Below are 17,658 nucleotides of genomic sequence, written 5' to 3'. Positions count from 1 at the left end.
AATGGAATTGGGTTAAAACTATGACTGAACTTTGCAATACTAAAGAGTGCTGAAGAACAAATCCCTTATTAGGTAATGCGATGCCCGTGCAGTCTTTAAATTAAAGCATGAGGAATCAATAAGGTGCATCCCTAGCTGGGTTGGATACCTCGGGTGGAAAGTGGATCACAGGGAAAAAGGGGAGGGAATATGAACAGCATCCAAGGACGAATTTAAGTGTTGGCAGGCGCTCTTAGCGGAATATCAGCACTGGATCACCTTTTGGCAGGGAGAGGGAGGGGAGATGGAGGAGGCAGAAGGGGTGAGGTGGCGCTGAAATGAGGGAAACGAACAAGGTTGGTGGGAGTGAGGTGAGGAGGAGGAAGAGGGAGACTGTTGGGGAAAAGCAGAGGTGTTTTGCTGACAGCCATTTTGTGGCTCCTGCCGCTGTTAAATGTTCACATCGATCTGCTTGTGTGGGGTAGTAAGGTGAGAATGGTGTTCCTTGGATCATTGTGTCAAAACACTTTGCAGTATTAACGCATTAGAGCAACCTAAATGACATTTTCACAAATTTAGGATTCTTAATGAATTTGCTATTTGACAAGGTTTTGAGAAAAATGATGGTGGCAAATGCTTCAAGAGGCAATTAACACCTAGCAATTCCCAATTTATCAATTTCTAGCTGTGTTATGCACATCTTTATTTCGCGCTGCAGACAGCTTAACATGAGAGCCTTTTTCCCCCTATCCAATAATTTCCCCCAGCATTTTATCATGGCGATGAACAGAGCAAGTGCATATTGAACAGTGGGAACTCTTTTTAGAACCCAGGGGTGCAATTAGCTGTCTTGATCAAGGGCAAATGAGCTGTGAGTGCTCGGTTAGCAAGGAGGTAGAAGGATGGTGTGCTGATAACTCCCTAATTTCTGATAGCTAACTGTAAATGACAAACCTTTAGTCTTAGGCTGCATTCATTCTTAACCACCCTTGCAAACATTTTTTGTCATAACTAGAAGCCCTCGCTGCACGAGTGACATAGCTGATATGTTCTGCAGCGTTTCGAATCAAAAGTTTGATGATAAATTAAAAATGCCATGTCGAATATAATAACTTCTACAACCAAAATTATGTTGTTTTTTTGTTTACCGAGTCACGAGCTACTGTAATATGGCATATTCAGCGCCTATCACGATACCTCTTGTTTTCGGATGATTCTTTTCAGAAAATAATGCGATAAGCGATAGTATTGTGGCTTTTCCCCCCCTGTGGGCACCATTATACAATCTAAAGTGGACCCTCATGATATATGTATGTCAGCCATCACTTGATTGGCAATACTGGCCCTGCAGTCCCTTGAACAAGATCGATGTCAAAATATGGAATATCACGTACCATTATTCTCTACACTCCATATGTAAATATGTGTTTGAGCCCTGCCTACAGAAGAAGGCTAGTTTGCTTACAAAAGGAGAGAGAACAAGTCAGAACAAATGAATTTTGATGACATGTAATTTATTGCGCTCTGCAAAACAAATCTTTGTCGATGTCATGGACAATAACCCAAAGTAGTAAAAACTATTGTTGGACCATTTATATATCTGTTGATAAGCCGGTAGACTAATTATTGTGACAGATCTACGGTAAGTTCTGCCTGTATATTTTGTGTTTTATAGTAATGCTTTATTTACAGATGAATCCCTGTATTGGATCTTAGGATAACATTTCTGCTTAATCTAAGTTTATAGTTGTGGGGGGGTTGTATTAACAAGAGACTCTTCAGATTTACCTTTTCCACCCATACAGGTGTGTACGTATTATGATAGAGCAGGGGAGTGAGAGAGAAAGCTATTTGTGATTTAACCTTAAGTGATAGACTTCTGTAGACTGCTGGGTATGCAGCCTTAAAAGGTTGTGTTTCCTCTGCCATCTCTCTTGCTCCAAATCCCTCTGCCCGCCCCGTTTCCTCGTGCTCACACACACACTCGTGCACGTAAACGTTTTGCTCGTGCATCCGAACCATTCGCCTGCCCGGCTATGCCCATCTGCATTTCATCATGGCTGTTTTATCATAATGCACTCCAGAGCGAGAAAAAAGTAAAATGATGCATCCCATTCACAGCCTTTTACATCCAGCTCAGCGAGTGACCTTATGCTATTTGAGAGAGAAGCCGGTGTAGTGCTGGCAGTTTGGAGAACATAATAAAGCTATTTACGCAGCAAGTCTGGCCTCTCACAATCCTTCTGCTGTCTGAGGCCAGTCAAAGTGCGTATGCATATGTGGATGAGGGTGTTTGTGTGCACGAGAGAGAGAGGACCGCATGGCTTGGACCAGGTGAGGGAGGCCAGTGGAAGGGTCAGTCTTACATAAACTCTATGCCTGCCTGCCAGTAACAGAGAGCTAACACAGCTTAGAGCCGCTGCATGGAGGAGCAGGAGGGACAGGCATGACCCAGCTAAGTAGTTTACGCAGTTATGACCCAGAATGAAGATTGTCATAATTCATGTCGACATTTGGATGTCACGCTGCAGTAGTAGTAATGGCTCGATTGCTCTTTGATGCCTGTGGATGGATGTGTCTCTTTGTGGGATGTTGTGGTTGGCAGCTGTCTCTTTTTCTTGTCATTGTGCTCAGTCACATGACAGGGTGGCTTTCACACATGCCATGAGTGCGAGTCACTAGAGCGACCTCAGGGACAGCGAGGCTTTGGAGGAACAAACAGGGTCATCTATACATGCGTATCCACTTTTTCTTGACTTTTGAAAACTTCAAGACTGATTATTATGGTTTTCAATCTATTTAACGTAAAAATGTGAATTTGTCCACAAATGGCAAACCATGGAACCCTAAATAACACAATGAAAATTGTACAGTAATTTTGTCGTTTGGCTCTTTTTTTTTTTTTTTCAAATACAGAAGTTAAAACTAGCAGTTTATTTCTTCCGTAGATTTTCTACGCCACAAAGAATAAGCTCCCACCTTCCCTCCCTCCACATATACCCTTGTACCAACCCTCCACCCCTGCACACACATGTTCAACTCTTTTCTGATTGGTTCAATTTTCTTCTTCGGTGTCTTTCTTTTCAGGGTTCAATGTCTGTTGGCAAACCAACCAAATGCTCATCCAACTTGTCTAATTAGCGAGCATTGAATGAGCAGTTCCTTGGCCAAGGACACTGTATGCAAAGGCCGCGTTGACGTTAAGTCGTGTGGCGGGCTAAAGCTGCCGTGTGTCGGCTTCAGTGGTCTCAAAAATGTCTTCAATACTCTATAACAGTGTGTTTGTGCATCTACTTTTTAAATCCACGAGGTTTTTGGAACATACTCAGTAAAACACAGTAACTTTACATGATGAAAAACCATTTGAACTCGGGCTAAAACAAAACATCATATCAGATCTCATGCCACTGAATTTAAAGGGAGTTATTTATGAAAAATCAATCTTCTGATGTTTGCAAGCAAATAATTGGCTTGCTGGAATGCCTGCCCAACTATTTAGTCTGAGCTTAAACAACTAAACAAATCATTAGTGTTCGGCATATTTATGAGAATATGTCAGTGAGTGAGCCGTTTTACACTGCCACTGTTAGGAAACAATGGAACTTAGACAGCTAATTATGACAAAAGCAGCCATGACCAGCAATCCATTCTGTTAATAAGATTGTAATAAAGTATTAGTGTTTGGTGAAGTCATGCACATCATCAAAGCACCAATATATACGTGTAATTGTATCTCGATATTAAAATTTCGGCAACTTGTTTAGGTGTGGATTTGTTGGTGGCTGGTGTTTGTGTTTGAGCTTTTGTATGGCTTGGCAATATGGCTTAAAATTGATTTTCCAGTGTGCATTTTATATATTCATGGTAACAGTAAGCATATCTCATTGAAGTGCAAAAAGTAAAAACATATTTCTTAGTGGGTTGAAAAGTCTCTTTGGCAAAATAAGTTGATACCTCAAAAAAATAGAAATGAAGATACAGGGCTATATTCTCGTATACAGTTCAGGTGTGCTCAAGCATAACAACCAGCATCTCGTGATTTTTATCCAAGCCTCATTGCACCGGTTTGGGAATTTGGCTCTGTGCCAGGCTGGATGTGCCCTTGAAAATATGCCTGTTGTACTGACAATTTGGTGTTGGAATGTCCGCGTAAAAGCACACATACATTTTTGACCATTGCTAAATTGTGAACATAAAGTTTAATATACCATAATTTAAGGTGCAATCTGCAAAAGATCAATCAACATCATCATTCTTTATATATGCTGTTTTATATAAGAATTGTTTTTCATTCAAAGATTTGCAATGTTTCAGTATCATAGTCAAAAACATTCAAATTGCTTTGCATTTTTTATTGCTTAAGTGAAATTATTGCATACATATAATCGTATCGATTCAAAACCCCCTCATTAAATCACATTGTATCAGCAAATATCGTATCATTGTTAAAATAAACCTATATCCTACCCAGTATACATCTATATACTTTTCCCCTTATAGCCTTCTCCTGGCTGACCTGTGCAGTAATATATGGCCAAGCCAAGCTCCTCTCCCATGTGGAGGTGGTGTTAACATCTAAGATTAGAGATGGCCAAAAAAAGCAGCACAAATCCAACTGCTATGACAAACAAAATATGTGTGGCTGTGACACTACGTTGCACTCAATACTGACAACATCGAGCCCCTAGGAAGACAGGAAATCAATCATAAAATGCATTATTACTCTGAAGTAAATGGATGTTAGTAGTATTGAAGTTCACAAGGTTAAACATGCAAAACCGCCGCAAGGGTTCTTTACAACTTCTTAATACCACACTGGGGTGTTCTCAACCTTTAGGAATAATGTTTCATACATCCAAAATCTCAAAGGCTCAACAGGCTTTTTTTCTTGATGCAGTACAAAATATCCACTTAATACTCTGCCTGTGGATTACACACCATTTTTGTGTGGTCTTGTTGAAGCACTGCTATGGATTATGATTATTCAATCACACTGTAAGCATGTGGTATGAGGCCTGTAGCGTATTACGATGGAGATCAGCTGTTAGTACAGAAGGTGGGACTGGTACAGAGAGAACATACCAGGAAGGACCTGGCGATATTTGTGCACAAGGTGGAAGTCTTTGTACGCACTTTTCCCTCAATGGAAATTTTAAGGAATAACCTGGTCCCTTTAGTTACCCATGAGAAAATCAGCTCAACATAATTGAACATTATGGTGATAAATTCATGAAGACTTATGGCTATGGCCGTGATCCAACACCTGTGACCGTTTAAGTCTTGTATGTTATATTGCACGAATGGACATATATCCTATAACGTACACATGACTGATCCGGGCCGGCCAAATTTCACACACTATTAGAAGAATAAATCCATACATAAGCTGTACCCAACTATTAAGCTATTTACTTAGAGATATGTTACTGAGAATGATTTGATAGATCAAGAATAACTTTTTTGACCAAGTTAGAATCAACCAAGTTGAGTTGTGTTCTCATCATTTAAATTTAGTAGTTTATCAGAGAAGCCAGACAGCACAACATCCAGTTAGCCTTAAATGGTTCCACTGTAACGGTCTTCTCTTGACAACAAGTCAGTATGTATACATAAAAAATTGCATTTGGGAGACAATCTAGCGAAGTGTGTGCCGGAGAGTATAAGTGAACGTGGCAACACACTTTTAACTCAAGTGAGTTGTCATTGGAACAGTCGTGCTTGTCGGTGGAGATTTTGAACACAGTAAGTTGCGACATCCTAATGACACGCAAGGCCACACAATGAATATAATGGGAAAATATTAAGCTTGTTTTTCCCCAAATGTCCACAAATGAGCTGCGTCATTATTAAAGCTGTTTATTTGGATTCCTTTAGGTGAAAAAAATGAAAGAATAGAAAATATTCAATTCAAGTTAAGGAGAGCAGAAGCCCTGTTACTTTAGCAAAATTACTTCTGCAACCTTTAACTAGAAACTCAGACTTGCAGCATGGGTCCAGGTTTTAATCTGTCATTTCTGTTTAGTTGCAGAATCACGTGGTGTAGATATGCCACTTCATGCATGTGTTAAAAAGAAGTTCAGACTGTTATTTCCAGACCAGCTCGTAAAGCACATCTGGGGAAAGAATTGAGATTCCTTCCCTTGGACTTTCTGTGTTGCCTTCCCATTCCCCCTGTGTAATTCCCTCCCTCCTTGCCTGCTCTGGTGAAAGGAAGAAAAAAAAGAAGTCAGCTTCTTTCATTTTTCCTTCTTTGTGTCCTGAGGGTAACTTCAGCCTGGTTTTGGAGCAGAGAAGAGGAATGTCTTATTTTGAACTGATCACTAGTGTCTGCATAGCTTTGCTTCACAAATGCGGGAAGGCTCAAATGAGGGAAGGAGCAAGGGAGGGAAGATTAGCAAGAAGTGATGAAAGATGAGAGCAAGGGAGAGGATGTCAAGCGAGCCAAAAAGTTGTTTTTGCCTTTGAAAATAAAAATGTAAATTAGAGCATTTCAACAGGCCTGTAAAGCTCTTTGTTGAGTTTGTGGATTTTTCTAAACCAAACAGAGAGCTAGATCTAATATGTCAAAGATGGGATGGCAACCTTGGGAAGTTGTCTTTCTTTTGCTGATGCTATCTTTCACCTGTTCTCTCCTCAGATTGTCCCTGGCTTCCCAACGTGTCAGTGGGCCAACCAAGCCAACCCCAATAACTGATTGAAAACAAGGTAGCAGCCCGACAGACTTCCATCCTCTTCATTCCGATTGGCTGGCTGCCACAGCTTCCCATTCTGACTGGCTCTGGCGGGAGAGTGGATGGAGCCAAGGGATCTGGTTGGCTCGGCCCGACCCAAAGAGGCGGAGTTACAGGGAGTCGGGGCGGTGCGAAATGGAGCGGGAGGCATCGGCTCGGCGCGTAGTGGTGATGTGATTCCTGGTGCTGTGGCCGAAGGGGAGGGGCTTGAAGAACAGGGGGAGGGGCTTCTGGAAGAGCAGGAGTTTTCCATCAAGGAAGCGAGTTTCCAGGAAGGAAGTCTAAAGCTGAAGATCCAGACCACCAAGCGTACCAAGAAGCCCCCCAAAAGCCTTGAGAACTATATTTGTCCACCAGAGATCAGGATGACCATCAGACCTCAGGCAGGAGAGAGCAAAGGAGGGCGCCAGGGGCGAGCCGGAGGCGGGGCCGCATCAGGGCGCGGCCAAAAGGATGAGGATAGAGCACCGCCCCGAAAAAGGGTAAGTCTGTTGCCACCACGATTATCTTAATGCACTTAAGATTTGAACGGGGATCAGGTTTTTTTGGCTTCAGAGAGCGCATTTGTACTTGAATGAAACACTCCCCACCTTGCACGCTTCAAGCTCCCAAGTTCCTCTCCCTGCTTAGTTACACAGGGTCAAAGTTTGCTGTGTAATTGAAACCAGTCAGGGCTAGCTGAGATCACAGTGACACACGGACACTGGCACACACACAAACACACTCACGCACACACACGGGAGCTGAGAATAGGGCTGACATAAGCAAGTGACAGCTGGTGTCTGCTCTCTCCATTTGTGGTCATATGCAGACCCCTCCTGTCTCCGCTACTCTCCCCTCTTTACCCCTACTCCATCACACCCGTTACACACGCACTGGTGTTTGGTGCGTGTGACACTGTGTACGTACAGGTCCTTTGGGGGATCTAGTGTTTGCAGAGTGTGTTGACCTACACTGTGGAGTGTGCGTGTGTGCGTGTCCAAACCTCAGTGGCTCTGAGCTCGACAGGCTCAGCAGGAGCGAAGGTGTCATGTAGTCAACACGATGCTGGAAATGACTCTCTTGTGCTTCTGTTTGGTGGACCCTCAAGTTAAGTTTACTCACCTTGTGATTGATAAGTTTGAAGGTAAACAATTTGAGGGAGGATTGGTCATGGACTGGACTGTTGGTCCCAAAATACCAGTTGAGTTTGGTGGCGAAGAACAGGAATACACTGAAAAAGACCACATCAAACACATTTGCATAAATAGCAAGACATCTGTGCACCTGTTAACTGGCAAACGATTTTGTTAAACGACACACGTAATAGGGAAAACCCAGCTACGTACGTGGTGGTAGAGTTTCTTACCAAAGTCATGCCTTCACTAATGTGGGTTGTCAACAAGTAGACGTCAGCCATGGTTGGTAGCATGATTTGATGAAGTATTACTAGAACAAGGATGGCTCCAAAGCTGTATTCGGCTCGTTATTTTTCCACATAATCACAAGACCACATAATGTGGATTTATTTGGGACACAAGTACACCGATTCTTAGAGATTCATTACAAAAGACAACAGCAGGCATCTAACTAGGTTTGGGCAGTTACGTGATATTGACTATTCCTCGTGAAAATGTTCGTGAACATTTAAGAACTTAAGAACCACTGTCTGTTCATAGGAACAATTAAAACTTTGGGAAAATTGTCAGAAAGTGCTTAAAAAAGTGAATGACCTTCTGTGAATAAGTAAATGGTTGTAGCTGGGTTTGGTCATTTTGTTTATCGAATGCTGTCTGTACATTTTTATCATTTTCTTTGGCCATGCTACTATTCATCATTCAAATGTTGTTCAGTGTATGTAACATTTTATTTTTCAGTTGTGGTTTACGTTTTTTTGGAAAACAGGCAGTTTGGGGCTATTCAAGTCACACCAGAGATACAAAATAATTTTTGTTTGAATTTCTGTGTCAATAAATCAACTGTGGGACCTGAACCCCGCACCCAGACGTCTGGGCAGCCAAGGCTAATCTGGCACCGCCAGCCCCCATTTGGACTGCTGCTGTATGATTGACAGAGGTTGTCATAGGGACAGGGTGGTGGTAATGGAGGGGGCTTCAAGCTGGTCGCAATTGAGGGTTGGGATTGAGAGAGAGAGGAGGGGCATTTAGGATGTGATGGTGTTGATTCAGATCAGTTTCAAGACTTCATCCCTCGTACTCTGCCCCTTCATCCCACACCCTCTATGACCCCTCCCCCTGCTCCTTGCGCATGCTTTGCCTCCATCCACTCATCACCTGCCAGCCCAAGGGTGTATTACAGGCAGGCTCAGTGGAGAGGAACGGGTTAAGGAGGGATCCCAGGCTGCTTGCGGTCCACACACATACACACACTTCCATCTTCCACATATGTGTGTGCGTGGAGGTTAAATACTCGCTTTGTGGTGTGTGTGGTTGTGTGTCAGGCAAGATGGGGGGTGTTGAGAAGGGGGAGCAGATGGACAGCCTCTCTCTTTTCTATTGTATCTTGTCCACGTCGTTTCTGCCGCTCTATCTCTTTATCTGCCTCTTTTTTTTCTCCACGTCATCTCCCTTCGTCTTTCCTATTTTTTTTTCCACTTCTTTCTCTTTCCTTTTCCCGCTCTCACTCACTCACTCTTGTCTTGTAGCAGATGGCAGCATGGGGCAGCAACAACAGAGCAGAAGCCAAAGTGTGAGCAAGGGATGGAGAGAGAAGAAGGGGGGCTTTGGAAAAAGGAGGAGGGGGTCAGGCATATGGAGAGCCTGGTTAAGGGGCCCCTCTCATAGGGAGTGTGCATGTGCGCGTGGTAGCACGGTGAAAAGAAGAGGGGGAGAGGCTGGATAGAATAGATGCACATTAGTATAGAGATTTGACTCTAACAGAAAGAGAAAGGGCAGCCCGGTGGAGCGAGTGGTTAGCGCGTCGGTCTCACAGTTCTGGGGTCCTGGGTTCAAATCCAGGTCGGTCCAACTGTGTGGAGTTTGCATGTTCTCCCCAGGTCTGCGTGGGTTTCCTCCAGGTACTCCAGTTTCCTCCCACATTTCAAAAACATGCGCGGTAGGCTGATTGGACACTCTAAATTGCCTCTAGGTATGGGTGTGAGTGTGCATGGTTGTCCGTCTCCCTGTGCCTCGCGATCGGCTGGCCACCGATTCAGGGTGTCCCCCGCCTCTGGCCCGCAGTCAGCTGGGATAGGCTCCAGCACCCCTCGCAGCCCTAACGAGGATGAAGCGGTTCAGAAAATGAGATGAGAAAGAAAAGGATATGGCTGTTGAGTGGATGGAAAAAAACAACTATATGAGCTGTCAGAAAGTCATTCCTCCACCTCTTCATATTTGGACAATATACTGTATTTTAAAAAGAAAACTTTTAAAACAGCAAATATTATCAAGATGTTTGTGTTTTTTAAAGCAACAAACGCTTTATTTACTGCCACACTAACGCAACAGGTGACTCCAAAGCCTTTGAGAAAGGATGCTCCTGTTTATTCCCATTTGAATTGAACTATATCGGAATTGTTTTCACAAAATTTATTTTGCACATATGCAATCAACAAAAGATTAGAATCCTATAATCTGACTCTGACTAGTGATGGCAGAAAATATTGAACTCAGAAAAATAATTCTGAAACCACACCAGGATACAAAAATCCCACAATTACTCTAACTTTTGGGCTATAATATAAGCCACACCCACACGATATGGCGCAGGTGCCACAGAGGGTAATGGAGTAGTAATACAATACAAGACATGTTGCTCAACAGCATATAAAATCCACAAATAAGCCACAGTGGACAATAAACCACAGGGTTGAACATGCACGCAAAAGTTCTCATCGTCTGAAAACAACAATAATCATAATTTTTTTACTAATAAAGTCAGAAAAACGTCTCTCTTGGCATAAAGGTTGAATAGTACATGACAAATGCTCTATAATAACCCTTGCAGATGTCTAAAACAACAATATTTAAAATAATTAATATTTACTATATTTAACTCAAGAAACCAAATGTTTTCAGTCAAGAATGTTATCCATTAGTTTTTATTCATAGATTGCTTGAAAAATGTCTTCTTCAGTGTTTGAAAACAGATTTCAATTCAACAGCCGTCTGTTTCGAGACTAAAGGTAGCTTTAGGAAGGACATGAACACCAATCTGGACTTCCTTAAAGAGAGAAGTGAGGGAGGAAGTGCATGATATTTCATGGTAGACATTTATAACGATGTGCAGACGCCTCGTGTCAGGGGACAAACCCACACACATGCATAAATGGGATATGATGCTCTCCTCTTCTCTGTCTCCAGCTGACATCACACACATGCTGGACGTCCTCTCACACACGGCTCTTTGTCTGGGCATGCTGTGTGTGTTTTCAAGATGAATGTGTGCGTTCTAACGGATTGGGTCCTGGGTCAACCACTGCATCAGTCTTCCAGACACACATGCCCGCGCACACATCCGTCGCTCTAATGCATACGCAGCTACAAATGCACACTCGCGCACTCGTCGTGTTGAGCCCAGATTGCAGTTAGAGTGAGTGTTTTCCTGGTTATCTGTCCAGCTCTCGGGACACACCAAATGTGGCTCTTAATCCATTTCACTATCTGGGGATAGAGATAAGCCAGAGCTTTTTTTTCCCCAAGAGTGGAGCCCAGTTAGTGTGTTGTTGTTATTGTTGTTGATGTACATTCATGTCTGTGTGCACGCGTGTAGCCATAGTGTATGTGATGATAGACACACACTTATCTTGTCTTGACAGCCCCCTCTGTCTAGGTGGTCCCCCTGGCTGTGTATGTGTATTGCGGCTTGGTGGTCTCTATACTGTTTAGGATTATTATGTGCTAGTCAAGTGCATTCACAAGGAAATGAATTCTGTGCACAGTGGCTGCAACTACTTTGCGTATGCGCCTGTGTGTGTGCGCGCGTGGATGCACAAAATGGTTAGCCTTTTGATGTCAGCTCTTTATCCCTGACTGTGATGGCGGTTGGTGACCTGAGGGACTTGATGAGCTCATAAAATAGCCTTGGGTGTGTGTGTGTGTGTCACTTTTCTGCCTTGCCGTGAATCGTTTGCCTTGGAGAGAGCGAGTCTTGACTGATTTATATATGTTTATGCTGATGAAATAATCACCCCTAATAAGGCCTGACCAAACTCTTATATATTTTTGGGGTGAATTGTATCATCTAGGGGGAAATGGACAGCTTTTTATTGTGTTGTCAATTCGGACCCTTTGAAAAAGCCGGAGCTGGGAATGTTTGAAGGGGCGTTTCCCTATGGTCGAAGGGGGATGGGATGTATGTATCGTGTGTGTGTGTGTGTATGTGTGTTGGTGTGGGCCTGTATGTGTGCGCAAGCTGGGGAGGGGTAAGTGATTTAGAACCGCTGAAACACCAGCTGTCCATCTGCGCCTGACCCATACACACCCTGTACACACTTGAAACACACACTGACATCCAAACGGACACACACCGGTGTAAACCCACACACATCTTATGTCTCACCTCTGATCTGTCTTTGGCCGACTCTCAAACCTGACGAACAGTCCAGACAAAACACATTCTGTTCACCAGTCTCTCCCACTGAATACACACAAACACACACAAACACACACAAACACACACAGCTCCCGCACAGTCTTCATGAAGCTAAGCAAGACTGCACACTAATCAGCTCTGTTGTGGTGTTACTGCTTCTGCTGTGGGTCTACATGAATGATTCTGCAAGGTCACTCCACAAACACACACACACACACACACACACACACACACACACACACACACACACACATGCACATTGGGAGACACAATGGAATGCTGAGGAAGAGATGAACTGTGACCCTAAAGGACATTCAAAAGTCGAGGTGATAGCTGGATTCCACATTTGTGAATCTGTGCGCGCGTGCGCGTGTCCACTGATTGTTTGTTTGTGCGAGTGGGTCAGGGTTGAGACAACTGGAGTCTGCCCTTTGCTTTCTTTCCCTCAGGGCTGGATTTTCTTTTTGCAAATGTGCGTGTGTTTGTGTGTGTGCTGACCATTTGCTTAGGACTGTAGCTAATTTCTCAATCACACACACAAACCATCTTCTCTATGTATCCTAAAGGTCAGGCCTCATTCATTCACCATTGTGCCCACTCCCAGCAGGTCGTTGTTGGTCTTCAGGCAGATGTAGCCAGACCATAATAGAGGGTCTGGCAAAAAAAAAAAACATGCTGATAATTATCCCTGTAATAGGCACAAAATAAATACCAACAATTAACTTCAGTGAAGGTAAACAACCAGGAGTACAGCATTTTAGAGGATCAATTTTTAACTGTACTGTCAGGAATGTTGCTTAGTCGAGGCTTTTTTGTCATTCTAATAGGAGCCATGTGTGGATGTGTGAACATAGTGTCCGAGTCTATTTAGTGCTTTGGATAGATGCCCCTTTAAGGATTCGGTTGTGGGTTTGAGTTGATGAAGAGTCAGGTGCAGTATTGACTTTCACTATGTCTCACTTGAAACGTAACTGTGTTTGTCAGTGAAATCTGATGGGCCCATCAGCTGCCTAGGACGTGCCTGGCAGAAGGTGTGTGTGTGTGTGTGTGTGAGGGGGGAGGGGATGTTGGGGGGTTGTGAGGATTTAAATGTGAAACCATGTGAGGAAAGTGGCAGTGTGTTGTCCAAAGTAATCCTGGTAACATTATACGATCCATCTGTGGTCAATATACTTCAGGGTGCTAAATCAAAAGCCCCTCAGACTAAATTGCAAGATGCCAAACATGCTTCCTTGCCCTACAATGGCCTGTGAGTAATTCTAATTATGTAATTATGTAAAATAAATGTCATGCTCAAAACTCTTGATGGATAGATAGGATACATATATATGTAGGTGGATGGATTAAAAGATGGTCAATAGATGGAAAGATAAAATTGAAAATTACAGCCTCAAATTTGTGAAAATTGATCCTTTCACTTCTCTTTTAGCATCTTTCCTGCATGCGTTTTCTCACGTGTTCAGTGAGCCTACGTGGTTGGCATTGTATCCTTTACATTATTATGGCCGAGTATTAAAAAAAGAAGTAAATATTTGTACCGATATTTGTTCACTGCGTTATTAGTTTCTGAGGGACACTTTTACATTTCTAACACAAGGACAATTACATTACAAATTATATCCAGATCACAATTGTTCCTCCCCAAGCAGTTTACCTTCAGAAAGAATTAACATTGAACAATTGTCAGGGCCAAAGAGCGTATGCAAACAAGTGACAGTTCAATGTCTAAGGCCCAACGCTACATACACTTGGGAGTTTTTCTTCTAAAAAAATGTACAATGGTCTCTTCATCTAAAAATAACCTATACAAAGTGAAATCCACAAAGAAGTAAACGTTAGGAAAGACCACCTTAGTTAAATCATAGAATATACAAGTCCTTTTCAAACATGTGGAAGAAGTGTGCCAGTAGACCCATTCATTGTGTATGTTGTAGGGGTGGTTCCTTGCAATGGGTACTTTTGCTGGAGGAGTGATATAATGTTGCTTTAACAGACATATTATTTACTCATAAGACATAGTAGAAGAATCCTTGATCCGTTTGTGTTCTTAAAGTTTTGGGTCACTCGGTAAAGGGCTTTCAAAGCCGAAAATAAATGGTATTTCCTAATGCTTTGGGTAAAACTGTAGTTCCCGTGTGAGAATAAATGCTTCTTGGTGGGCAGAAAAATAGGACGGGTGCTAACTCTCCTGAGTGCGACCCTAGACGCACATGAACGGACAAGGAATTGTTCATGCTCACTGCAGTTACGTGAAACATTACAGCCAACATCGACATTTGTCTGACTCAATCCCCGAGTTTCCTGCTGCTTTACTTCAAGACTTTGTAAAGTAATCCCTTCTAGTCCAATGTTTATTTATGCCAGTTGTCTCCAAAGGATACATTTGGACATGAATAAATGATTGTAATTGTGTCTGTCTCTCTGTCCCTCTGTCTGTGTGTTTGTCCCCTGAGGCTGCTCAGACTAAACAAACAGCTGTTTCTATGAGGCAGGGAAGAATCTCCTGTTTAGTGGTCCATTTCAGACACACAAACACACACACGTGCGCGCACACACACACACACACACACACACACACACACTTTCGTAAATCCCCCGCCACCCCATATTTTACCTGCTTCGGTCTATTGGATTTTTTGGGCCCCTTATGTTACTGGCCCTCCATCTTTCTCTTGGCTTATTGCAATACTCTCAGACTGAGAGGAATGTCACTCCATGTGACCTCTCACCTACAACAAGGAGGGGAGCCGTTTTAACGGAGGGAACGAGGGGGCAGCTGTGGTAGTCATGTGCCTGGCAGCCATGGAGGGAAACCCACGCGCTGCACACAGGACCAGGTTGTTTGAAAAGTGCACAGCGTGAACCTCTTGGATAAATGCACACACGTCGCTAATGGAAGGAAAAATGAGCGAGATGATTCTCTGATCTCATGATGCTGTGATTTTTGTGTGTGTGATGTACGGGAGGAGAAGCAAGTGGATTGCAAAACCACACAAAGCCGTTTATTGTTCACGTGAGGGGGCCTGAGGGGAGACGCGAAGCGTGATTGGTTAAGACTATTGTGTCTGACTTTGGCCACTTTCCCTGTCACAGAGGATGTCATTACATTGGCTCTCTAACTCGCCGTCATTCCTACTGACAAGCTGGGGATCATCCAAAGACTTTTTAGAGGGGAATTATCCCTGACATAATCAATTACAGCTTTTCTTTATTCATCACAGCACATTTTGAGCCCTGTCAGAGTTACTCAGACCATGTCAGCTTCACATTAAAATGGCTATTTTCAAAAGAAAGAAAATCAAGGATTTCAGTTCACAGGAAGTGAACTTTTTAGGCAAAGAACATTTCATTGTCAATCTTTCTTTTCAGTTTTTGACATATAAAATGTTTCTGGCAGCAAGGCAGTCATTTTTAGTGTGTTGGTACATTTGCCTGACAACCAAGCAAGCAGCATGAGTTCTGTTCCCACTCATTCATTTATTAATTATACAATTATTATAATTCAAACACTAGTCTTTATTCAGATTCTGATTCCTCGGACTAAATGAGATCCACAAAGGCTATCCAAATTTGAAGGCTGAAAAAATGTTTATTTGCAAAGATGTTACTACTAATCTAAAAGTCTTTTTGAAGTGAAATAGCCAAGTTTTGTGCAAATTAGAACATGGTATCAATACTTTTTAAGTGGCCACCCCCCAATTAATAAAAAGACAGCGTGACTGACTTTTCTCCAAGCTTCTGATTTGTCAACATGGCATTATTGCCATATTACCTGTTGCATTGACATGCCCTTAATTCTCTGGAAATGTGGTATACATAAAATAATGGATCAAAATTAATATAGCTACAGCATCTCTTTTCAAATACCATTTTTTTATTGCCTGATTCTGTTACTTAGGCAATGCTTGGAGTTTATAAAATAGCAAATAGTAGTCAGAATTATTGCATGTCATTAAAATTAGATGCTGACAACATATTTCTTACTTGTAATAATAGTTCCACTATTTTTTTTCTTTAAGTGGTCAAATGACATGGTGTGAAGGAGGCATTTTAACAAGACAGTGATGCATTGCATGAGAATAAGCAATCAGTCAGGTCAGCTTTGCCTTCGAGACCTCTGTTTGTCGGAGAGGAAGTGTTTAATCTGGGCACAGCTTCTGTCTTGAATTACCCATCATTCCACACAGGAAGTTATCCCTTAGGATTTAGGGAAGCTCATTGGCTCTTAATTGTTTCCGTTTGCACAAAAGTCATTTGATTGGGTGCACAGATTTTTGCTGAATTGTGTTCGTGAGTGTGAAATTCTTTAACCTCGCTTCCGCTAACGCATGCATTGATTTTGCTTCAACATAGAAGGAGTCCTTATGTGTGAGTGGCGTTGCTTGCCTACTTATCCTCTGGGGTGAACAAGTGCATGAATAATTCTCTGTACTGGATGTCAGCATTGACTATGAAAGGAGCAAATCACTATCTTTTGTTGTGCTATTCACAAACCCTGCATGCATTGCTTGAACACATCCCATTAAAGATGGAAAGGCTGGGAGTAGACGTATACTTTTTGTAGCATGTAAATGTGTTTGTGATTACCATAGTGTAGACCACCTCCAATTTTTTCTGAACCTTTTGTAGAGAACTCGCTTAACTCACTTGTTGCCATCAATGGCTCTGAAAGATGAGTATTCACAGCCAAACCTTCTAGTTTAAGTTAGATGTTGCTCATTGTCAATGACAACTTAGGGTTAAATACTATTCATTCAATGATTTTCAACACTGCTTATCCTGGTCAGGGCCACGGGGTGCCGGAGCCTGTCCCAGCTGACTTTGGGCAAAAGGCGGACTACAGCTTAAACTGGTTGCCAGCCACTTGTAGTGAGTTAAATATTAAGAAATTATTACTCTAGTTTCTTCCCACATCCCCAAAACATGCATTTTAGACTGGTTGGACATTCTAAATCGTCGCTGCGTACAAGCGTCAGCGTGAATGCTTGTCGTTCTCCTTGTGCCCTGTGATTGGCTAGCAACCAATTCAGGGTGTCCCCCGCCTGCTGTGATTGGCTTCAGCACCCGCATGACCCTTGTGAGGATAAGCAGTACGGAACATGGATTAATTAATATATTCCACAAAATGCCACCTGATGGTGCAGATGTTCATCCGCCTGACTTCCATGATTCCGTGGGATCGATTCCCACTCGGTGGCTGTGTGATTGTGACCGCAATTTTTTGTCTTTCTCTATGTGCGCCATATGATTGACTTGCGACCAGTATAGTCTGTCATTGGCTGAAAGTCAGCTAGGATAAGCCCCAGCACCCCATAACCCTGTCAAGGATAAGTGGTGTTGAAAATGAATAAATTTAATGAATATTCCACAAATGTTGGCATCACATTTTGGGTCAGATAGTCCACAAACTTGTTAA

General features: G+C 42.7%; 1 protein-coding gene across 1 annotated transcript in view; it reads left to right on the top strand.

Moving 5' to 3' along the window:
• Positions 1 to 17,658, top strand: part of setbp1 (SET binding protein 1) — a 37,780-nt gene that overhangs the window by 2,461 nt on the left and 17,661 nt on the right. The window contains exon 2 of the mRNA XM_077600288.1: positions 6,617 to 7,192. Coding sequence (XP_077456414.1) covers positions 6,773 to 7,192 — 420 coding nt within the window. The 5' untranslated portion in view covers positions 6,617 to 6,772. The remainder of the gene's footprint in view (positions 1 to 6,616; positions 7,193 to 17,658) is intronic.

This window comes from Stigmatopora argus, chromosome 5 (assembly GCF_051989625.1).
Source record: "Stigmatopora argus isolate UIUO_Sarg chromosome 5, RoL_Sarg_1.0, whole genome shotgun sequence".
NCBI lineage: Eukaryota > Metazoa > Chordata > Actinopteri > Syngnathiformes > Syngnathidae > Stigmatopora > Stigmatopora argus.
Note: the sequence above shows the minus strand (reverse complement) of the source record. Positions and strands in the feature narration are given on the sequence as shown.